The 24,841-nt window shown below is 39.8% G+C and overlaps 1 protein-coding gene across 6 annotated transcripts in view; it reads right to left on the bottom strand.

Annotated features, from left to right (window-relative positions):
- BCAS1 (brain enriched myelin associated protein 1) overlaps window positions 1–24,841 on the bottom strand; it is a 134,316-nt gene that overhangs the window by 37,452 nt on the left and 72,023 nt on the right. For 4 of the 6 annotated variants that reach the window (XM_017861727.1, XM_017861728.1, XM_017861730.1 and 1 more), the window contains exons 5-8: window positions 17,498–17,656; window positions 16,624–16,668; window positions 14,137–14,271; window positions 6,408–6,620 (exon numbers count right to left, since the gene is read on the bottom strand). In XM_017861727.1, coding sequence (XP_017717216.1) covers window positions 6,408–6,620; window positions 14,137–14,271; window positions 16,624–16,668; window positions 17,498–17,656 — 552 coding nt within the window. The remainder of the gene's footprint in view (window positions 1–6,407; window positions 6,621–14,136; window positions 14,272–16,623; window positions 16,669–17,497; window positions 17,657–24,841) is intronic. The other 2 variants (XM_017861732.1, XM_017861729.1) reach the window with 1 other exon arrangement.

The raw sequence follows: 24,841 nt of genomic DNA, 5'->3' as shown, positions 1-24,841 counted from the left end.
CAGGATGGTCTTGATCTGCTTACCTTGTGATCTGCCCACCTCGGCCTCTCAAAATGCTGGGATTACAGGCATGAGCCACCACGCCCGGCCAAGAAGAGATTCTTAATGTCACCAGGAGAATTGGGGCAGAATGAAAATAGGAGATACATGCACTATGTAAATGATTACATGCTTCTCAGATTGTTTCCGAGAGCCGTTCTAAATAATTTTGAACTATTCTTGTACATTTGCACACTGGCCTACAAGTGTAGCCTTCTGTTAGCAGTTGTCGAAATATCCAGTTAATATAAGAATTCAAAAATGGATAATGAGAGGACAGGTTCTGATCCCCCTTTTAGTGTTTGATACATGTAAAAGAAAATCTGCTCAGAACCCAAGTCTAGAGCACCATACACTAAGGAATCAGGTACAAATTCAGCCCAGGCTGATTCATGATCACCTATCTTGGATCCCTGGAACTATCTGGATGGGATTTGTGTGGGCATGGATTCATTTATGCTCAGCATTCTATGAAAATTGCTGATATTTATTTTGTTTATGTAAAGCACTTAGCACGGTACCTGCACATGGTATATTTTCAATTAACAGTAGCGATTTTTATAAATGCTGGGAAGAAGTGACATTGGCTAGATCTACTAGACCTATTTAGGACTTTTCTTGAGTAATTCTGTGTTGCTTTTGAAATGTTCTTAAGTCAGCTTGGGCTAGTTGTATGTTTGCTACTGAACCCCTTATAAACAGACATTTTACTGCTAACTAATAGGTTATATTAGGTTCCAAAGTTGGAAAGGAGTAGGGGACAATGTGGGTCTCAGTTAAAATCTTGATGGCCCAAGTACCATAACATAGTGGCATGTTGATCTTTGAAAACCAAATATTCTAGGTCATACTAACTTCAGCCCATTGTGCCATTATTTTGAGATTCATATTGTTTATATTTTGGACTGCATTAGTGAACCCACCCAGCTTGTAAACTTGATAAATGTTCTTTTAACTTGGTCATTGTCCAAGTTAACTGATAAAAATTTTGAATAAACAGGGCCGAGGCCAGACTCCAGAGGCCTTTCCAAAGACAGCTCCTTGAAATATGTTTTGTTTCTTAATAAATATTCTTTGTTGGCTTGCATTCCTCCAGCTTAGTAGCATGCATTAGATGCAATTGCACAGAGCTGAGAAAAATAGTAATGCTAATAAAGATAATAATGATGACAACCCACATTATAGGGCCATTCTTAGGCTATTATTGTCAGGCAGTGGGTTCAGTGCTTTATGGTGTATTCCAAGCTAGTATTCAAAATGGAAACCAATGTCCTTTATTTTCTAGGTCTCTACTGGAACATCTATTAAACCTTTGCTCTTACTCGAACATCACACCTGCCTTTGGGGCTTGAGGTGTGTCTCTACTCTCCTTGAAGGCTGACTGATGTAATATAGCATCTCTTTGAGTCAGCTCTTTAAGCCAAGCCTGGATCTCACATTTAACCTGTATTTGTATTGGGCGTCGTTTCCATGCTCATACGTAAAGACAAATGAAGGCAACTTCTCCCTTCTTTCTGTATGTTCTCTATATAACAGGAAGCCTGTGAGCTAGGGAACCAGGAGTATCATTTTTCAATTCATTATTTTCTACTGCCAATGAGTACGTTGTGGTGGATGATCCACAGTTGAGGTCCAGCCTCATTAACAGTGACAATAAAAAAATCTAGTCTAAAATCTACAGGATCCTGTATGGACATTTATATTGCTAAGAATAGGGGAGCTAAACAGCAGATAACTTATCCGTAGAAACTAGAGTGACAGAGTTTCCTCTCCTTTAAGGAGCAAATTCAATTCTTAAGGTTTCTTTAAAAGACTTTCATATGGTAACACTTAAGCCAGCATTTGCCCTGTTCCTAGTGAGTCTTCTAAAAGCATTTTGATCATGTGACAGCTCTTCTGAGTTCATTAAGCTAACAGTAGCCCTAAGACATTTTCTATTAAGCCCAGATTGGTCAGCCCATCTTTCAAGTGCTTCCATAATTGTCCAGACATATGCCCAGACTTTCTCAACCAGAATCCCCATGGGAAGGTGTTAAAATCTGTGTTTGAAACAAATCACCCAAATGATTCAGATACATTTTTGAAGTTCTTAAGTCTATTTTGACGTACACTGATTGCTCCCTTTTCTAAACAACCATAGCATTTGTTACCTGTACTCCAGAGAGTAACACTAAATTGCAAATTTCATTGTTTCAGAATGGGGTTATAATTCACTGAATATCAGTCATTTGGTGTTCTTCCCTTCCTTCCTTCCTTCCTTCCTTCCTTCCTTCCTTCCTTCCTTTCTTTTTTACTCAATCCTCCCAATAAACATGAAAGATAGATATCATTGGCCAATTTTATAACTGAAGAAACTGAGGCTCAAGAGTTTAAGTGCTCCACTAAAATTCAAACAGTCACTGTCAGAACTGAGATTTGATACTGTCTCTGTGGCTTCAGAGTGCACATTCTTTTCCCACTCCACTTTTGTCTCCCCAAAGGAAAGCAGAAAAGGGCTATTTTGAAGATATTCCAAATATATCCATTATTAATTACAAATTCATGTGCGCATGTGTGTGTGTGTGCATCATGGTCCTCCAAATGGATTTCAAATCTTTTGACGATAGCAAATGAATTTTATACTTGTTTTGTACTTAGGGTGGTGTTAACACCAGAAGCCACACGTGCGCATTTAGTCATGACCACTGATTGTTCATACTTGGAGAAATGAGGACATCGTTCACTGAGCACATACTATATATTAGGTGCTTTATATGTACAATTATTGGTTTCTTATAACAATATTGTGAGAAAAACATAGTCCTTATTTTACAGATTAGAAAGGAGGGTCTTTGAGTGGTCAAGCAATTTGTCCAGGGATACACAATTCAACCTTTCTGATTCTGTTATGTAAGCCTTGCCATACACAAGAATTATCAACATTATGTATCCCAATCCTCTTATTCAACAAATGAGGAAAAGAAACTCAAATACTGTAAATAACTTATGATGGATGTATTATAGCATCCTCCTTGAGTCAGTTCTTTGAGCCACGCCTGGATCTCACATTTAACCTGTATTTGTATCACAGAGCAAGTGAGAACCCAGTTTACTCAGAACAATAAAGGGCATATTTACTCCAGTTAACTGCATTTTAAACGTGTTTTTGGAAAATACAACATAATTTGAAATTGGTTTCCTTAAAGTATTTTTTTTAATTTTATAATAATAACTACTCTAGCAATAAAGACTATCAATCAAAACAACTTATACATTTATATCCATAGCCTGTTTTGGGAAAAATTCGTTTCTGCTGTCCATAACTACAGGCTTATAAACTTGAAAATCAATATGTTTGAAAGCTTTTCAACTAAAAATGAGAGAAGAAAGAGAGGTTAGGTTAGTTATCAGTGAAAATATAAGAAAATGTAAGAATTTCCTAGAATTTCCCTTTGCATTTTTCAAAACTCTTCAAAATTTATAAGGGTGATTTTATAATCATAGTCTTTGTAATTTAAAGAAAACAAAGGTACTCATTTTGTTTTCTACTAGAATATACGCTTTCTTACAAGAATATAAGCTAGGAAAGGGCAGACATTTGTTTACTGCTGCTTTTTCAAGGCCTAGTATTTAGCACAAACTATTTAGCACAAAACAACTTAGCACAAATGAAGTAATTAAAATATTGTTGAATAAGTAAAACTTGCTTGTAGAGCCTTTTCTTCTGATTGGGCGCAAGAAGGAGAGACACAGGGGATTTGGTTTTGATTTCTTTTAACTTCATATTTTAATGATACACTAAATAAATAAAGCTAAATAGTGGCGCAAAAGACAGTGAGACTGAAATAATGAAGTTCTATCATTAGGGAGATGAATGTCAAGTTGTCCTGACATTGTTTTTCAAAGGAATAGCTTGAACTTCAAAGAAGAACCATTGTATCTCTTGTAGATTCCAAACATTAAATAAGCACTTGAGGGAATAGTTTAGCAGCTTTCTCCAACTCGACAGTACAGAAAGATAAACAGGTCGGCACGGTTAGTTATTCAACCCTCCTGAGCACAGAGGAAATAGATGATAGGTAACACTGTTCAGTGGGCACTTTTGAACTAGGTCCAGTGTTGGAGGTTTTACCATCATTATTTCACTTAATCCTGACTTCATTTGTATGACATAGGTACTGTTATCATTTGCATCTTACAAGTTTGGAAACGAAAGCTCATAGAGACGAACTGAGTCTCAAAATCAGATCTGTCTGATTTCAAACTTTTAGCTCTTACATCAGTGTTCCTCAAACTTCAGCCACTGGCATGCCACCTGTGTGGTTTTTGCCATATCGTATCATCTGTAGCAGCCATGGATATGTGCTGTTCAGATTCCTGCAAGAAGGACAGCCCCACCTGTCATGGCTTTAGTATCCGCTCCTCTCCCTGGGGGCTCTTACCAATGACTGGGCACAACAGGAGTACTGACTGAGCCATTCATTCCGGTCCAGTGTGGGCCTCCCAGAACAGGCAATCTGTACTCTGCAATTCTCCATTGGCTTGGTCAGGACTTTCTTAGAACCACCCTCAGTTTGAGGCTTTCTCCACCCACTCCTCCTTCCTTCTCTCTCTTTCTTCCTAGATGGTCAGAATGCTCTGTAGTCTAAAGGCTCTCTGTACCTAGCCCTGCCACTCCTACTTCTTCACAGACATCTTCCTCCAATAAATCTCTTGCATGTCAATTCTGTCTTGGTGTCTGCATCTTGGAGGACCCAAATTTACCATTATTTTTCTACTATCAGAACGATTATTGATATAACACTATCCTTTTATTAGATTCCTTTTTAAACAACATATGCTTATTTAACCTTGAGCAAAACATACATTAATCTCAGATTTAATGTGCTAACTCTATTTTTCCTAAGACACCTTGCATACGCATATGAATACGTGATAATTATTTAACTAAAATTATTCAAATATGGGCCACTTAAGTCTTCTCTCTTGTCTCCAATATACACATATAACTCACTTGGAAATTGTTTCTTCTTCTATTATATTGCTGGTAAAAGATATTTTCAGATAAGTAATGGTGGGTGATGAAGAAAAAGGATTACAACAGAATGTGTCAGCTGACATCATCCAAAGTTTTTATGAAATATTGAAGATTGTGTTCTGGGAGGAACCTAGAAGGAAGGTTTTTGTATGACAGGAAGCAAACAGGGAACAGGCCCTGCATCCAGCTGGATTCTGGACGAGAGAGTAAAGCTGACACCACAGTGACATCTGCATTCATCATCTGCTTTGCGTGGTGTGCCAAGTCCAACAGATGTTTTGATGAAATTCTGAAGTTAGATTTTTCCAACTCTACGAATTCCACCCACACCCTCATCTCCAACTTCTTGCTCATCTTTTGGCCCAATTTAAAACAGACAAAAGCTCTGCACATGTGTAGCAGCTGGGGCTTGCTCAGCAATAATTAAGGAATAGATCTAGAATAACTCAGCCCTAATACCCCTGTCCTTGCACCACTCAGACCTCAGACGGGAAAAAAATCAGACAGTGGTTTGACTTTTCCTGTCATAGAGCACAGTGTGTGCCTACCCTAGTGGTGAACTGATGGATACCCCCTAAGTTTCTAAAAGGAGAGTGGAGACCTAGTGGCTGATAATGAATGATTCTGCCTGACTGGGGAGGAGTGAAGACAGAGAGCCCCAGGCGGTTCATCTTGCCAGAGTAAGAGTGCTCAAAGAGACCAGGAAGAAGCCAGGGTTTTTTTTTTTTTTTTTTTTTTTGAGATGGAGTCTCGCTCTGTCGCCCAGGCTGGAGTGCAGCGGCATGATCTCGGTTCACTGCAACCTCCGCCTCCCGGGTTCACCCCATTCTCCTGCCTCAGCCTCCCGAGTAGCTGGGACTACAGGCGCCCGCCACCACGCCTGGCTAATTTTTTGTATTTTTAGTAGAGACGGGGTTTCACTGGGTTAACCAGGATGGTCTCGATCTCCCGACCTGGTGATCCGCCCGCCTTGGCCTCCCAAAGTGCTGGAATTACAGGGGTGAGCCACTGTGCCCAGCTGAAGCCAGAGTTTTAAACCATTTCAGAATGAAAATGAAATCATGAAATACCACAACCCTCTGTCATGAAATGAAGTCACTCAAAGAATGAAAAATTCTACTTGCTCATTTCCTCTTCTTTCCCATGAAACACATGTTTATAACATGACAGGCATTTCATTCTTCCTGGGAACACATTAGAAGGCTTTAACTCAATGGCAAGTCGAGACATTTTGAAGAAGAAGAAAAAACACCTTCCATACATTGTTGAGTACAACAGTTAGCCCAAAAGAAAGAATTTCTTGAGTCATCCCCACCCTGATGACTCTCTAAAGCTTGAAAATTAGACTTACCTTTTTCCAAAACAGTTTGCCCAGAGGCAGAGAGGTGGGGCCTGATTTCTCCTTGATGCCTTCCTTCGCAGTTTCAGGGGTTGTCGTGGACTGTGTGTGCCCTGATGGGTTACATCCTTTGGGATTCTTGACTGCCCCTTGGGTCTCCTGGGATGTAAAGTTGGCTTTGTCTGACTTAAGGTCAGCTGAAGTGGTGGGTGACTTTTCAGCACCCTAAAGAGTTAAAAAAATGAAAGGAAAACATTCAAAATGGTCTCAAAATTTTAAAATGGAAAATCTTTTAATAAACATGGGCTGAGGTTATACATAATGTTAATTTTCTCCTTTATATTTTCTGTATTTAAAATTTTTTACTGTGAATGTGGACTTGTGTTAAAATCTTGGAAAAAGTTAAGATTTTTTCTTTCAAAAAATAAACATAGAAGCATTATTAATTATGTTTATGTAAGTAACTCATTAGGAATCAAGGTGGTGGTAAGAGGCCCTTTGCTGTTAGAATATGGAGTTCTGATTTAGGCCACTGGTCTCCAAATGGTTTCAATCAAGTTCCCATCAGTAAAAACATTTTGAATTTCCACCTTCAATACATGCATACTTATTTATGTATATATTATAAACATTTATCATTTTACTAATCAAAATTAGAAATTAAAGAAGAGTTAAGATAAATATAGAACTTCTGAAATTTTTCTCCACATTCTACTTTGGGGACGACTGAGTTAGGCTATAAAGTTAGTAAAAGACAACTAGACTGGAACTTGGTGAAAGAGTTTTGAATTGGAAGAGTGTCCACAAACCCTATTTCTTCACTTTTAGGTGCGGCCCCTACACTCCGCAATTAAAACTTCTTCAAATGTTATCCATTCGGTCTTTATTTCCTCTCTTCCTCTCTCTTCCTTCCCTTCTTCCCTTCCTCCCCCTCCATCCCTCTGTCTTTCTCTCCCTCTGTCCTTGTCTCCCTTCTCTCCTTCTGTCTCTCTGAGCAGCTGCCCTGAAGTCCAATTCCAGGACACCTGATTTCTTCAGCAAGGGGGTGTTAATTTCTATGCTCTGCCACCCACTGAGTCATGAGATGAAGCAAGAGTTGGGAGAATTATAGTCAGAATCTATCTTGACATGAGTGAATATTGGTACTCATAATTTTAACATTAGGTTCACCTGACCTAACCTCTTAATCCTAAACATCTTCATTTTATGATTTTTTTTGCTCCGGATACTTGTGACTCAATCCCTTTAAATTCCCAGGGATGTAATATCCTTGACTAAATTTTCTGACTAAAAGAAAAAATATATTGCAATAAAAATGGGGTATGGGCCAGGTGTGGTGGCCCAACACTTGTAATCCCAGCACTTTGGGAGGCCGATGTGGGAGGATTTCTTGAGGTCAGGAGTTCAAGACCAGCCTGGACAACATGGTGAAACCCTATCTCTACAAATAATAAAAAATGAGCTGGGCATGGTGGCTTGCACCTGTGGTCCCAGCTACTTGGAGGCTGAGGCAGGAGGATTGCTTGAGCCTAGGAGGCTGCAGTGAGCCATGATCGTGCCACTGTACCCCAGCCTAGGCAACAGAATAAGACACCATCTCAAAAAAAAAGAAAAATAGAATATGGACAAATTCAGAAAGTTTGATAGTATTTTTTGAACCTGGAAAGAGTCTTAAAGCCCATCTGGTCCAATGCATGAATTTTCATGGATGGGGAAACTGAGGCCAATGATCTGCCCAATGCTGAACAAGGGCACAACCTGGCCTCAAGTCTGAACTTCTGGCTCCTGTCTAGAGCTCTTCTAAGGCAGCGCATTGCTTCTCCAAAGGATGTTTGCAAATAACATGAACTTTACTATTTGATGCAAGACACAACATCTTCTTTGCTGAATTTTTTAATACTAAGAAGGAGTCATCCATTGAGCAGATTCTAAGTTCAAGTTAAGATAAAGAACTAACGTCTGGAAATGAATTTTGTGATAGTTGATACTAGAATAGCTCCAGTTCCATTTAAAAGTATACAAAATGGCAAAATGTTGGAATTTAACATTTTAGTCAAAATGGCTGAGCTCATAAAATTCTGCATTACAAATGTCCCAAATGGTCTTGAGCACCTGGTGCTGTTTTAGCTCTACACAGTAATTAAATTAAAGGGGACTGGTTAAAGGGTAAGTACCCCTCCTCCTAACACACACATGCTAAGTAGCTTGTTTTCTATTTTAGAAAATAAGAGAAAGTATTATTCATTAATTCATTTAAAAGCCACTTTGAGTGTCTTCTCTGAGCCATGATATATTCTTTTTTTTTTTTTTTGAGATGGAGTCTCGCTCTGTCACCCAGGCTGCAGTGCTGTGGCCGGATCTCAGCTCACTGCAAGCTCCGCCTCCCGGGTTTACCCCATTCTCCTGCCTCGGCCTCCCGGGTAGCTGGGACTACAGGCACCGCCACCTCGCCCGGCTTTGTAGTTTTTAGCAGAGACGGGGTCCATCAGTCGCAACCACAGGTCCTGCCCGTTTCACCGGGTTAGCCAGCATGGTCCTCGATCTCCTGACCTCGCTGATTCCCGCCCGTCTCGGGGCCTCCCAAAGTGCTGCGCATGAGCCATGTATATATTCTAAGTGCTGGGGTTACACGTCTTCAGGGAGAGGATGACAGTAAATAATTCCACAAACAAATGTAAAATTTCAACTGTAATACGTGCTACTGAGTGGGGAGGGGATTTGAGGTTATTCTTCTCAATCCCATAAAAAGCTAAATCAAAGAGTTTGATCCACTCATGAAAATCAGGGAAGGCTTTACTGAGAACAGATGGTTGTGCTTTGATCTGAAAGGTGACTGAAAATTAACCAGAGAAGGGAAGAAGAGAGTTTTCCATGCACAGGGAACAACTGCCCTACGGTCCTTCAGCAAGTATTGGAGCAAAGAGTGGCCAAGCGTGGCTACTTCTCCAACAACAATCTCTCCTTCTGTTTTCCTGGGAGAATCTCCATATGCCCAGTGGTCCATTTTAGACCAAGAATCCGGGGGTTGGGGCTGACCTCATCCCCATCTCTAAGAAAGGGCTCTGGTTGCTTTAAGCCAATAATCAATCCTGCCAAAGTCATTAGAAGGGAGGCTTGGTGGCCCCATGCTATGTTGGTGTAACTTCTGTGGCTTGGCTTTGTACCTTTTCTAAATGCTGTGTTATTTTTCTGGCTCAAGGGTTCCCTTTGGTGTGCATTTAGCCCACTTACCCAGAGTCACATAGAGGTTACAAAAAACAAGGCTTCCAGGTCCTGGAGTACCAAAATTTCCCTGTTCCCTGCGACAGCTCCAGTTTACTTAATGCATTGCATACTTGGCCGTTTTCACCACTCAGCCACCACCCTTTCTCTCTCTGCCTAGTCTCCCTGGACCATCGTTGCATCTTGAAGACATAATTTCCAGCTTTAAACTTTTATTTGATGACAAGAATAAAAGGTAACAGTGACAGACACTGTTTTAAGCACCTGAATGTCCTGACAAAAGTCCTATGAGGAAGGAACTGTTACTTTTTCTATTTTAAAATTGATGAATCATAGTTGTACATATTTTCGGGGGTGACATGTGATATTTTGGTACCTGTATACAAAGTGCAATGATTAAACCAGGGTAACTGGAATTTCCATCACCTCAAACTTTTTATCCTTTCTTTGTGTTGGAAACTTACAATTCTTCTCCTCCAGCTATTTTGAAATATCCAATAAATTACTGTTAACTATAACTTTCTAATGGTACTATCAAATGCTACAACTTATAGGAAGACACTAATTTTTATGTCAGTTTCACAGACAGGGAAATTTAGTTGCTTGGTGGCTAAGTAACTTGCCCACGGTTATACTAACGAGGGGGCAGAGCTGACAGTTGAATCCAGGGAGTCTAATCCCCAAACCCAAGCATTAATAGTGACTCCATACTACACTGTTTCCAGTGAATCAAGGTTTCCTGCTCCCTGGGCTATTCCACCCATCAGAATATAATGTACTATGTACTCTAATGGAACTCTCGTGTTAGTTGGTATCCTGGCGGGCTGTGCTATGAAATTTGGATGTTTAGGTAGTATGTATTACAGTTAGATTATTCCAGTAAGGTCCTTGCTTGTAAGCATGTCCTAGATAGAACTGTTAATAAATATGTAATTGTATGTCCTATGGATGATAAAACACTTATAGTACTATATAATATTCATGCTGACTAGCAGTAATGCACGAATTACATAAGGAAGGAAATCTATACCACCAGTCTCAACAAGGGCAATATACAACAAAAAATAATAATTGCCTTTTTTCTTGGGAGAAGGGTTATGCCAAATTAGATATTAACATGGTCTGTGGCTCCCCTAAAGAATTACAGTGCATTAACAGGTATAAAGAATATTCGTTATATTAAAAATTTCGTGGAGAGAAGGGTGATTAGGGTAAAAAATAGTCTAAAAAAGCATCATGGTGGGGGATGACACTGAGATAAAGATTGGGAAACACATCTAATCCAGTTTCATAGGGAAATGACCAATTTGTTTTCTCTTTGCATTGGGAGGATATCCAGAAACCCCTGAATAAACATTACAGGGGCACGACCGTACTATAGTTATAGTAATAATATAATTCTAATTTATTTGTGTAGTTGTTTGTTGAATATGTATCTCTTCTGCTAGAGTCTTGGTCATCATCATATCCCGAGACCAAGAAAGTCTTGGCCATGATTATATCCCTAATTTCCATCAGGCCTACCTTCTGGCACGAAACAGACAATCAATCATTCAATTAATAATTACAGTCTATGACAGGGACCAGAGAGAGACACCCACACAAGATCCTGCCATGCCATATTTCCAGCCACCCACCCCTTCCTCACTGGGTTGTAGAGTACCAGTCAGAACACCATTAGTCTTTTCATTCCTGCCCACCACTCTCCTCCCTTCCCAAAGAAGTCTCCCAGATGGAGTTCTGCCAGCATCAACCAACTGGATATTCTTTGTTTGCATTACAGAGGAGACTACAACAATTTTAATTGTGTTTTCAGAGGCAATCTCATGAGTAGGGTTGCCAGATTTAGCACATGAGAATAAGAATATAAAATACTCCATTAAATATTAATTTCAGATCAGCAAGAATAATTTTCTAGCATAAGTATGTCCCAAACATTGCCTGGGACATACTTATATTTAAATTAAAAAGTTATTCCTTGTTTATCAACAATTTGAATTTAACTGAGTCCTCTATGTTTTACCTGGTGGCCCTACCTATGAAATTCTAGTGGATTCAGTTTGGAGATTGTATGTCAAATGACCTTGCCTTCTTAATAAATTTTCATCTTGTTTTCACATTGGGTGTGGGAGAGAGGAGATGTTAGTAAACACTACACCAAGAACTAAAAACAATGAATGAATGGCAGAGCTTATGAATCATACATGCTGCTTACTAACACTTCAGCTGCCTTACAGAAAGGGTAGGCATGGGGAAAACCTGAGGAGGGAGGGGAGTATTTTGGGGCATGGCAAAAGTATTCTAAAGCAATACTCTGTTTTGTGTGTGAAGTTGTCACCAAACAGTGGCGGCCGCATGAAAAGGTTTGATTCTGAGACGTCACATGCCATGAGGCCAAGAAAAATGGTTCCAATTCAGCAAAAGCTGACACTAAATGTATTTCATTTACTGATTTCAGACTTCCCCACTTTTGAACTGAGAAAATTCTTTTATAAGAAGGATCATAGAGATGTAGAGAAATAAACACCCAGGATTAACCAGAATTGGTAATTTTTTTTTTTTTAATAGCAAAATGGTTTTATCCTTTAATTTGCTTGAATTTCCCGTTTTCTGTTCCAGGTGACAAACCCATGGGGAAATGGAGAGTATCACACCGCCTAAAATCATGATAACGTCACTGAGAGAATCTGGCTATTTAAAGGTTCTATTTTCCTATCTTTAGAGACAACAGAAATGATCAAAAGAGAAAAAGAAAGAAACTGTCTCAGGTGCAGAGGTAAAAGGCAATGAGCTCTAACAAACCACTGCGAAAATAAGAATTGAGAACATTTGGGAGGTGTCCCTTACTTGGATTTACACTTACATAAAAAAATACACTGAATGCCACTCAAGGCAAAACCCTGAGGTCCTTGTGTCTGTGACAGAATCCCAGAAGGCTGTTCCCCCTACATCTTCCCACTATCCCAGAATCCTGTCTTTTCCCTGTCTATCTCAGTGACAAGACGGGAGGCCAACGGTTTTTGGAAGCCCTAGGAATGATAACATTGAATTTGGGTGGTCCCTTTATGGGTGGCAAGAGAGACTGCAGATGTAAAATTTTGTAGTGCGTGAAGTGAATGTCATCACGAAATGCAGATCTGGGGAAATGTCATATACTTCTTAAACTTTCAAGGCCTGTTACTTACAAAAGCTCCAAGTGGGAGTCAAACTATTCTTTCATATGAGATCTATGACATGTTTCACCAGCAGTTACTAAGTTATTTCCCATGTGATGTTGGAGCACATTTTAATCTCTCTTCCCCCCTTGCAAGATTTATCACTCCCCATTCTTTTCTCTTTACAGAACAAAATTCTCCTGTATGGAAATTGAAACGTGGCTTCATAACATAGTCTGCTTATGCAAATACATATTCAGCTGTGAGAACTTTCTATGGAGTGCTTATTTGCATATACAATCCTGGGACTGTGTGACATCCAGGTAGGGATTTTTTTTAATGCATGCATTCGACTTGGTGGAAAATAGCTGATATTTTAAACAAATTTTCACACATGCTAACCCAATTCAGGGATCCTTTAAACTGATGGTTTCAGACAAACACTGGCATCTTCTTAGACACTGGAAGCGTAATACTTCCCAAACTGACTTCAGTGTTGTGCAGCTTCCCAAGGACATGGAGTTAAAACGTGCTCTGACTTCATTCATTGCTTTTTTCTGCCTGGACTTTTATTTGGGTTCAGTGTAAGCTTAGTTAATACTGGAAATAGATGAAACAGACCACAGAAAGATAACATTGTTACTTGAGATTAGAAGAGTATTTCCCAAAATGTAGGAAGCATACCATTGGTGGATCAGAGAATATTATAGATTGTGCAGAAATATGATATTAAATAGTATTCAAATAGTGAAAATACTTCTCTTTTTTCAACTCTCATTTAATCCTTATAGTAACATTCTGGAGAAAGTCTCAGTCTGGTGATGGTACGTCTTTAACATTTTTCTAACATTGGCCAATTAATCACCTTTTAATAAAGCTAGAAAGAGCATCAGATTCAGAGCTTAACACAAATGAGGTAGCTAGAATGTAACGTCTTTTTAATTAGCCATATTAATGTTTACTTTCCTTTTACGAAAAATTATTCTGATTTTCTATATATGACATAAGGTTTCTTTTAAAGATAGATTTAAATAGAAAATAGGTCAATTTCAATGTAAAATATCAAATAATAGTACATCTAACAAAATGGTGAAGGTGGTATACAAGTGATTGACATTTGGGAAATACTGGGTTAGAAGAATAGTTCCAGAACCCTGGTCCACACTAGGAAGACATCTGTTTGAAATGTTTGACTACTTAAAAATCACTGAAGTTTAATTCATATCATCTTTAATTCTCTTTTAATGATCCTCACCACCCAAGGCTCTGTTTTTACTGGAGAGGAGCTGGGTGGGCTTAGGATGGCACATGTCTTGTGAAGACCAGAGTTCTTGTTTTTCCTCCTACTTTAACAAGATACAGACCTTATGCCTAAAGAATTTTCTAAAGGCAAGTCCTAGCCTGGGGCTATCCAGGTGCTTTTTCTTGGCGCCTCTAGCCTGGATCTCAGATGTCTTCTGACCAGCTTGTCCATCACAGACACTTTCTGCTTTCGATGCCTTTGGGGCAACAGCAGTCACAACCTCAGAGCTTTGTTTTTGAACAAAATTCTTTTTCTTTTCTGTTGTTTTAAAGTGCATTAATACACTGTGACAATTAGCTGTTGGTACATCATCCCCTTTCCTAACCACAAAACACCGTGTAATGTTTATCTTTTTTAAACTTCCATATTCACAGTCAATTTTAGATACACAATGATTTTCAACACTGACCTATTTAAATGACCCAAATGAACATAACCTCAAAGCAAGACAGAACAAAACAAAACTCTGTATCTCCATTTGCTGAAGACACATAACAGGACAAGATAATGCAGTCTCCACTTGATAGTTGTAGATATCTACATGCTATTGCTACATGGTAAAGTAAAAAATACCTGCAGACAAAATATTTATTTTTCATCCTGGCGTCAAAGCAAATACTGCTACGGAACGTCTTTTAGTCTCAAATCGATCCCCTTTGATTCACTTTTAGAAACTTTATGGAAGCAATATCACCTGCAAAAATTTCAGTTCTAGTTGGGTAGATCCCCCAGGCAAAGAAAATGTGTACTGTGAACCAATCCACTGAGGCAAAGTAGAGGGAGATTGAAACCAAAATAGCCTAGCTACAACCACTCAAGATTGTTGACTCAAGTTACAAATGTCAGGGCCTTTTGTATAAGGAAGGTAGTGGGCTGAAAATGACACAGACTTCAAAAGCATGAATCTAAGAACTTCAGTATAAAAGATACCAAAATTGCAAGGTATGAGAACCAGGTTTGTAGAAAGCACATCTGTTTGTGGGTGTCATGGACAACCTACATTCACAAAACCCTCTTTTGAGACCCAGCTCCACAAACGTGACCCCACGGCTTCCTGGGCAGGATGGTGAGATTTTATCAGCTAGGTACGTTCAGCTTTGACCACATTCTGGGTCAGGGAGGAGTCTTGGTGCATGACCAGCTAAAGAGAATGAGTGCATCAGGTCACTTAGGAAGCCACACACACACTCCCCCCATACCCCACTGTTTAGATCCTTTTACGCTATGTGGCTTCAAACAATGCAAGACATAGAACCAAAAGAAATACATTTTGCCCCAACCATTCATTGACCTTGACCCTATGACCTCATAGCAAATGAATAATTTTATAGGAAAATGCATGTAGATGCTTCAGATACATATTTTTTTTTCAATAGAAAAAGAAAATTCGCGAGGAACCAATAAATATAATACAAATGTAGTCATGTCATCCAACCGGTCTTGGCTGGGCTCATGGAAATAGATCGCTACATTTAATCAGAGCTCTATAGTTTGCAAGGCACTGCCATGCCTTCTTTCAATGCTGGGATCCAGGAGAAAGAATTTTTTTGTCCCAGTTTTATAGACATGGAAACTTGGGTTCAGATAGATTAAGACTGTACCACTATCAAGTAGCAGAACTGGAGCTGAAACGCAGGTCTTCTGAGACAAAATCTAGGATCCTCTTTTCACAGCCAACTCCTTCACATATGGGTAGCAGATGTAGGGGGCAAATCAGGCCATGTATCTGATCCCACTGTTTTTCAAAGCACTTTCCAATATCAGAAGAAGGACCCAAGACACTTATCTGTCACCAAGTTAAACTTCCCTCATGGTTCCCATGAAACTTAAACCGTGTATTCCACTAGAGGTAACGGGCCTTGTCAAGTGTAAAGGGAGAACATCTCTAGGAAGATGTTATTTCAAACCAAATTTATTTTGAGGGGACTTGGCTGAATTTCTTGTATGACAGTGAAGAATCTAGGCTCTGTAGTGCATCCTAATGCCTCTGCATGGCCATTCGTTTGGCAAGTGTCCCATGGAAACTATTTTATTTCACCAAACTGCTGCCTTTGCAGTAAAGATTTATTTATTTTTCAAATTACATTGAAAAATAACATATTAAAAAAAACACAAAATATAGCAACTTTCTTCTACTTTATTTTTTTAGAGTCCATGTCCTACTGAAAAGCTTTCTTCTACTTTAGATGGACTGTTTTTTACTATATTCCCTGGGTCCCTTTACACACAACTAAAAAGACTAAGATGATGATATAATTACTAGTACTCTGTTCTTATGCTATATAAGAAATTGGTATTGTGATATTATTTAGCCAGAGTTGGCACATCTTTCACACTTTCCAGTAAAATTTTAATTAAACTACCATTAACATAAATAAAATATTTTAAAGACAATCTAACAGCACTATTAAATTGCTAGTTATATATTTAGATATAATATGATACACACACACACATACATATTCAAAAAACAAGCAAGCAGACACAAATTCAAATCCAGTTCTATGTGCAAACTCAAACATATACATACACACTTCAAACCACCTACCGTGTCTTCTGGGTCCTTTTTTGTTTCAGCTTTGTTAGGTGAGACCTTAAAAGTTTGAGAAAGCCAAATATTAGAAGTCATTGCTCTTTAGAGTGATTTTCATTTCATAGATAAATAATTCTTTAGGGTGGTCCAGTTCACCATACAGGTCAAGAACAAAATAAGAAGTACTTTTAGTTCAATAGAAATCTCAGGACTGCCGGGTAATACAAAAGTTAACAAAATTAATATCTTATAATGAGATACATCTGATCTTATACATTTACCAAGAGTTTGACCACACTCAAAACTGTCTCCTGGAAGACCACAGACTTTCCATGAATTCTACCATTGCTCCAAACACATGTGCAACCCTCTGGTGTTTGTGGCACATTCTGTTGACATTCATTGTCTTTTCTTTTGAGGTTAGTCTTGATATTTGGAAATGCCCAAACACATTTGGGACGGTCTGCTTCACTATGCATTCATTCATTCAGATTTTTTTTTTTGAGTGATTTCTACAGTATTTTATTTGCCATTTGAGTGGCAAAACTGCTTTGAGAGGTCTATAACACAGGGAGATATTTTTCAATTATTTTTATGATCAAGGACCATAAGACATTCAATCGCAATAGAATTCCATTGCAACACAGCCCATGTTACAAGATTTAGGCATCCACTGCTTATACCATGGTTCCCAATTTCAGGGGCTCTCTCGCTAAAAGCCTGATGTAACACAGCTTCCTTATGAAGCACATCTTGTCCCTGTTCCCTCCCGTGCTCCAACTGCACCATGATAATCCATTCAGTACAGGAACATTCAAATGTGCATTCTTAGAATTAACAAAACTTTTGAGCAATAGAGTTGAGGGGAAAAGAGGAGAAAACTGCTTACCAGAGTTTTAAAGAAACTCATGATGGAATTATTATTCTCTGCTATAGCTGCTGTCTGGGAGTCACCCTTTGCAGTCTCCAGTCCTTCTGGGTCCTCAGGGACAGAACAATTCACAGTTCCAACTTCTTGTCCTTCTTTTTCCTTGCCGTCAACTATGTCCTAGGAGCAAAACAGTTTTCACAGTTGCCACTTGCTGAATGTGAACTCTCAAAGTCATGCTTTTGCTTCACACCCCTTTCTCTCTTACCCACTAATTCCAGTCATACTTCTTCTGCCCACGGCTGTACAGAACAATCATGAGATTATAAGAGTCACTCTTCCTTCCCTCCCCCTCTTTCTAACATATTCAGCATTTGCTGTTGGTCGGAGGGACATTGTTTGGAGCCAAAGGGTAACAAACACAGCAGTGCACGTTGCATTTCAAACAAAAGCCCTTTTCTTCCAATTCTGCAAAGAAGTTGTGTAAGGTATTGATATTTTTCCATCTCTGTAGTCTCTTTATCTAATGATGTGTACATTATCCCCAGAGATGGTGTTACTTGGTTTCCCACAATTTCCACAGAGGCGAGTGATATCAACTTAAAAAAAAAAGAAAAAAGAAAAAGTACTGGTGTTTTGAAATAACTCCTTTGCTTTTGAGATCTGAGGTTCATTGGTGCGAGGGGTGTGACAGGGGAAATGATTTTCTCCCCGACCTCTCTCAGGAGGGTAGGATGCGTTCTGAATCTGTCTTCCTTTCACCATCTCCACTCTCAGGGCCCCAGGACAGGAAGCTACCACCTCTCCACCTTATGACTGCAACAGCCCCGGCCCTGTCTCTGCTTGGGCTCCTCACCCTCCCAATACGTTCTTTACTCAACTGATCCCATCTTCCCACTCCTTACCATGCTCCAGTAGCTTCTGACAGCTCTTGGAGTCAACCCAAACTCTGATGCAGGATCTCCAGTGTCTAACATGGCCTGCCCCTGCCTTGGTCTCTGTTATCTCTGTGCCATGTGCTCCTTCACTCCATTTTCTGGCTCGCTTTCTTTGAGTTTTTCAAACATACCACAGGCTATTTCCAAACTTCCGGCTCTCTGTCTGAAACATTCTGCTCCTCTGTCTGCCCATAGGTGATTTCCATCCATCCTTAAGGTCATAAGTGTCATCTCTTTGGAGAGATCATCCCTAAACCTTCATCTAAGGCTGTCCTCCCACCACCATCATCTCCACCAGAGTCCCTTGCCCTTTTAAAAATCTTTGCTGTATCAGCAGTTCTGTTTACTTCTCAGTATTTGTGCTTTTTCTTATATTCCCATTAGACTATAAACTCGACAAAGACAGGGATAATATCTACTTCACTCAGTGCTTTTCTCAAGTACCAAGGACAGCGAGGCTCACAGAAGGCATTCAATAAATATGCATCATTTATGAAAATTTTACAAACATAGAATAGCGCTATCTGTACCAGCATAAATTCTCACGTGAAACTTCCCATTGCAACACAGCTAAACCTGCATCATTCTTTACGACTCAGGTGACATTTATTCCATAGCTTGGTTATAACATTGTTTATTGTCTAATATCCTTATTGATTGACATTCACAGTGTGTATAGTTGTACATCTAGAGTATTATAAGCAGTAGTAAAGTAGACATCTCACACTTTTATTTTTAAATACTCATGTGTGTCTATATTTTCTTTGGGTAAATTATCAAAAGTGAAATTTTTGGGTCAAGAGGTATGCAAATTATATAAACTTGATTAATATTCTTGCAAAAAATAAGAAGATTTCAGTAGAGAGGTCCTGCAGTTAGTAACTCGGTGGGTTACTAACTTCTCGGTGGGTCTGAGAAGCTATTTGGTGCACCGGTGGTGGTGACAGGTGAGACCTAAAACGTGTCCAGGCCAGGCAGGTCGCTGCATGTGGTCGTGGCCTGGCAGTGGGGAGTTTGGTCTGGAGATGGGTGGAGTGAAGGGGGCGGACTTGACTCTCACCTGCTGGTTGAGCGTCCTCTTTACTCTTCGCTCTCCCTTTCATCCCCACGTAATCCTTCCTTTCATCCCAGGGCGGTGGGTTCCGCCTTCTCCACACCATCTCCCTGCCCCCATGCCGCCAGTTCCTTTACTTACAGGAGAATGGAAGGAGACACTTCTGTTTCCCGAAAAGCAATTTCTAACCATTCCCAGTGTGTGAGCTGGCAGAAGCCCACAGAAGACGCGATATTTCTATTTTGACCACTTCTCCCAGTAGTGTAGAGTGGGATGTGGTAGCACCGCATTTAGACTCCTGGACTTATACTTTCTCCTCTGGGGTTGGCAGGGTCTGGACCAGCAGTATAAACTGATATGGGTTGACCATCTCAACCACTGAGATACAATTCGACTCATTTTAATGGATGATTGTACTAGGCCGTTTTTGCATTGCCATAAAGATTCTGGGTAATTTATAAAGAAAAGAGGTAGAATTGGCTCACAGTTCTTCAGCCTTTACAGAAAGCACGGGGCTGGCATCTGCTTGGCTTCTGGGAGGCCTCAGGAAGCTTACAATCATGGCAGAAGGAGAAGTGGGAGCAGGCACAGCACATGGTCAGAGCAGGAGCAAGAGAGAAAGAGTGGAGGGGGCGGTGCCATAAACTTTCAAATGACTGGATCGCATGTGAACTCAGAGCAAGAGCTCACTTACCACCAAGGAGATGGCCCAAGCCATTTATGATGGATCCACCCCTGTGGTATTTTACCAGGCCAAACCTCCAGCATAGGGGATTGCAATTGAACATGAGATTTAGGTGGGGACAAATGTGCAAATTACATCAACTATTTATTAAGCACTACATGTACACCAGTGCTTTCTCTTTCCTAAGTTAGTATAATTTGAACAAGGTCACTTAATCTTAATATATCATTATTTATTATAGAATAATATATAATGTCAATATGTCAAATATTTTACATTTACAACATGCAAACCACTGTACAAATAAATGTATTAAACATATGTCACTTAATCTTTACAACAATCTTCTGAGACAAATATTACAATTAACAGTTTCAAACCATGAAATGAGGCTCAGAGAGTTTAGGTTACTTGTCTAAGGTCACACAGCTTGAGAGAGGCCAATCTGGGGATTATAACTCAGACCTGTCAGAAAGGAACATCTTAAAATGCTATAGATTATTTGGCTATGAGTGTTAACTTTGCTAAACTTATATAGTATGTGCAGTAAAATGTGACATCATATAAATTAAATCCATGTGGTGGAGAACGAAGATCCTCATAGGGAGTGTATATAAATATAGACTAAATCCATAAATTCCACCCATAAAAATCCTTCATAACTTAACTCTCCCAAAAAGTACCGCACTTGCAACTTGTTTAAACCATGTCATCCTTATGTCTTAAACAATGCTTGTTTATGCTTGTATAGCTTTACAGTTATGAGGCGCCTTCACAAATCTGTCTTATCTAATCTTTGCCAAGATTGTGCAAGGCATCTTACAGATGAGAAAACTGAGGCCCAAAGAGGTTTAAACTTCATGTCCAAGGCCACACGGTTGGCAAGTGTAAGCATTAACTTGTTTTTGCCTAAGCAGCATTCCTTACTCCTTGTGATAACAGGACCCTCCTGCTCATTCCTGGAGAAGTACCCCTCTTCCATTCCATTCTCGTTGCTTTTCTGGCCCTTTCTTTTGTTTTATTTCCCCCCTGGGTCACTCTTTTGTAACCCCAGTGACCTGCTTACTCTTCTTTGAACACGTCAGGTAGGCTCTTGCCTCAGGGCCTTTGCATCTGGGTTGAGTTTCTGCCTGCCAGGAGCATGCGACCTTACTTCCTTCAAGTTTTTTTCAATTGTCACTTTTTTTTTTTTTTTTTAGACAGTCTCACTCTGTCACCCAGGCTGGAGTGCAGTGGTACGATCTCGGCCCACTGCAACCTCCGTCTCCCCGGCTCAAGCAATTCTCCTGCCTCAGCCTCTCGAGTAGCTGGGATTACAGTGTGTGCCATCATGCCTGTCTAATTTTTGTATTTTTAGTAGAGATGGGGTTTCACCATGTTGGCCAGGCTGGTCTCGAACTCCTGACCTCAGGTAATCCACCCACCTCGCCCTCCCAAAGTGCTACGATTACAGGCATGTAATTACAGGCCATTGGGCTGGGCGCCCAGGCCAATGGCCATGTTTTTATCGAGGTCTTTCTTTACCACTCTACTTTAAGTTGCTATAATATATCCCAGCATATCTGATGCTGCTAATTGCTTTATTTTTTTCCTAGTATGTTTCACTTCTAATATATTACTGGCTCCTCTTCTCCCCAGGGACATTTGGTAATGTCTGGAGACATTTTTTTTTGATTGTCACGAGTAGTGGGTGGGTGAGCGACTACTGGTATCTAGAGGATAGATGCCAGGCATGCTGCTAAAATTCCTGCAATGCACAGGGTGAAGAATTATCTGGCTCTCAGTGGCAAGACTGAGAATTATATTAAAACTCTCACTCATTTTGTGTTTTGTTCCTCTCCCCTCACTGGAATATAAACCAAAGAAGGTTCTTTTTCTCCCTTATGTTTCCTCAGCACCTACACTTGTGCACATGGTACAGTCTCAATAATTACTAATGAATGGATGAACAAATGATTCAATCCAAGTAAGACTATCAATCATCAATTTTAGCCATATGTCTTCAAATATCTTTTCTTCTTTTCTCTCCTTTCATGGACTCCAATTACTTGCCTGCTAGCCTACTTGGGGTTATCCTGTAGCTCACTGATGTTCCTTTCTTTCTTCTTTTTAAAAAAGCCCCTCTTCCTTTTCACCCGCTGCCCCATGATTCATTTTGGATAGTTTCTATTGCTGTGTATTTAAACTCACAAATTTTATTTACTGCATTGTCTAATCCATTGTTAATGTCATCCAGTGTATTTTTTTACCTCACACACTGTAGTTTTTATCTCTAGAAATTTGATTTGGATTTAAAAAATATATCTTCTATGTCTCTACTTAACTTTCCAAACATATGAGACACATTTATGCTAATTCTTTTTATTTCTTTTTATTTTTCGCCAATTCTAACACCTGTATCAGTTCTGGGTAGGTTTTGATTGATTTCTCTTCGCATCATGAGTTACATTTTCCTGCTTCTCTGCTTCCCTGGTAATTTTTGTTTGCATGTCAGACATTGTGAATCTTACCTGTTTGGGTGGCTGGGTATTTATTTGTTCCTATAAATATTTTGAACTGTGTTTTTGGAGGTAGTTAAAATACTTAAAATCAGTTTGATCCTCTTAGTTCTGGCTTTTAAGATTTGTTCGTGAAACTGACTTTGCAAAAATTATGAGTGAAAAAATTGTGACTGTGAAAGAGATCTGACCTAACCAACACCATCTTGCCTTTAACTTCCAAGCTGCCCTTGTTCATTCCTGGGGGTAGGCCATACTAACTTTGGGAGGAATTTACTTATAGTTTAATTTTGAAACAAAGATGATAACAGTCCCTTCCCCAAACAAACCCCCTTTTTTCTTGAGGACCAGTCCACCTTCGTAAAACTAGCAAATTAGACACAACATTAGAAATTATGGCTCAGGAGTCATACAGCCAGAGGTCACAAGATTCTTAACCTCCCCAATTGTCATACGGAAAACATTACTGCTTTAACCTAAGATTGGTATTTGAGATATTCTTCAGACCCTGCATTTTGGTCTAGCTCATCTGGACTTGCGGCCCCCACCCAGGAACTGACTCGGTACAACAGGACATGTCTGATGTCCTGTGATTCTGCCCCCAATCAACTAATCAGCATTCTCCATGCCTTAGCTCTCTGCCTGCCAAACTGACTTTAAAAAACTCTAGCCTCTGAATTCCGGGGGGAGGCTGATTTGAGTAAAAGTAAAACTCTAATCTCACATTTAGTTGGCTCTAAGTGTATTAAACTCTCTCTATTGCCATTTCCCTTTCTTGATAAATTGGCGCTGTCTGGGCAGCGGGCAAAAATAACCCATTGGCAGTTACATTAGGCAGGACCAGAATCGTTTCTAGTCTAGGAAGCTCATCTTTTCTCACCAATGAGGAAAGACCCTGTGACTACTCTACCCAGTGCCTTATTAATAATGAGGTTTTCCAGCTGGCTGGTGAGAGAAGGCACTCTCTCTGGCCCTGTGTAAATGCCTTTCTGGTGTGGTTTTTTTTCCCCCCTCCAGTCTTTGCTAGTTTCCTCATATGAACATGTTGGTCAGCTCTCTGCCTCATACTCTGTGCATACTCTGTGAGGACCTTTGACAGACCCTTGGAGTTTGCTCTACATTCTGTCTCTCTCCTCTGATCCTTTGTCTAGGAACTCTGGCCACCGTGTGCTCAAGCAGCCTGCTGGACTCTGCCTCAGTTCCTGCCCCCTAGGCTGTGGGCTGGAAACTCTCTCAAGGCAGCAGGCAGGAGCAGACATAGAGATCATCTCTTATGTCCTGTCTCTCAGAGAACACCTATCCTTGTTGCCTGATATCTTAAAACAGTCTTAAAAATTATTGTTTGGTGTTTTTTGTCCAGGTTTTCATGTCTAGGCAAGAGGGCAAGGCCAGTTCCTGTAACTCTCCCTTAGTTGAAGGCTTCTACTCTCTTAATAGTAGACAGTGTTGACTTCCCTGTAGCTGGCTACAGGTGAGGTCATTTTCGGTGATTCATGAATCTTGAGCTACATTAGCATGTGAACAGCAATGAGGATCAAATCAGGTCCGAAAAGAAGTGAGCTCCCTAAGTTTGAAATTAATAAGCGTATTTGAAATATGAACTTTGTCACCTACAATTAATAATAAATCTTGTTCTAGGGGTATAGCAGATCTTTTTATATTAATTTGTGATAACGATTATGAACATTATTTATAAATGAATAAATGAAGGGAAGAATGAATGTCAGTGATTTCTCTTTCTTTCCCACAGAGTGGTATTCAACTGAGTAATTTTGCAAACAAGAATTTCAGCTCTTTATCTCTTAATGCTATTTGTTTTCATAATTCCCCTCTCATCAGTACCCATCATACTGAATCATAATTGATTAACTGCCAGTATCACCTGCTCAACTGGGCATCTGAGGACAGGCACTGTGTGTGTCTCATTCACAACAGGATCAAGTGGTTGATAAAAGTCCCAGTGCCTGACAAAGACTCCATATTCACCTCCCAGCTCCACTCACAGGTTGAGGAACCCCAGCTGGGGTCTTAGCCTCTCTGAGACACGGTCTTCCCATGGAACACAGGATTAATAATAAACCTTGCCTGGTATAATTTGTTGTGAGTTTCCATAAGAAATAATGCATCTAAATTCCTTAGCATAATGCCTTGTATAGAAGTGTCCAATAAATGTTAGCCAAACAGACCAAA

Source organism: Rhinopithecus bieti, unplaced genomic scaffold, assembly GCF_001698545.2.
Source record: "Rhinopithecus bieti isolate Rb0 unplaced genomic scaffold, ASM169854v2 scaffold_56845, whole genome shotgun sequence".
Taxonomy (NCBI): domain Eukaryota; kingdom Metazoa; phylum Chordata; class Mammalia; order Primates; family Cercopithecidae; genus Rhinopithecus; species Rhinopithecus bieti.
This window is presented reverse-complemented; position numbering and strand designations above follow the sequence as displayed.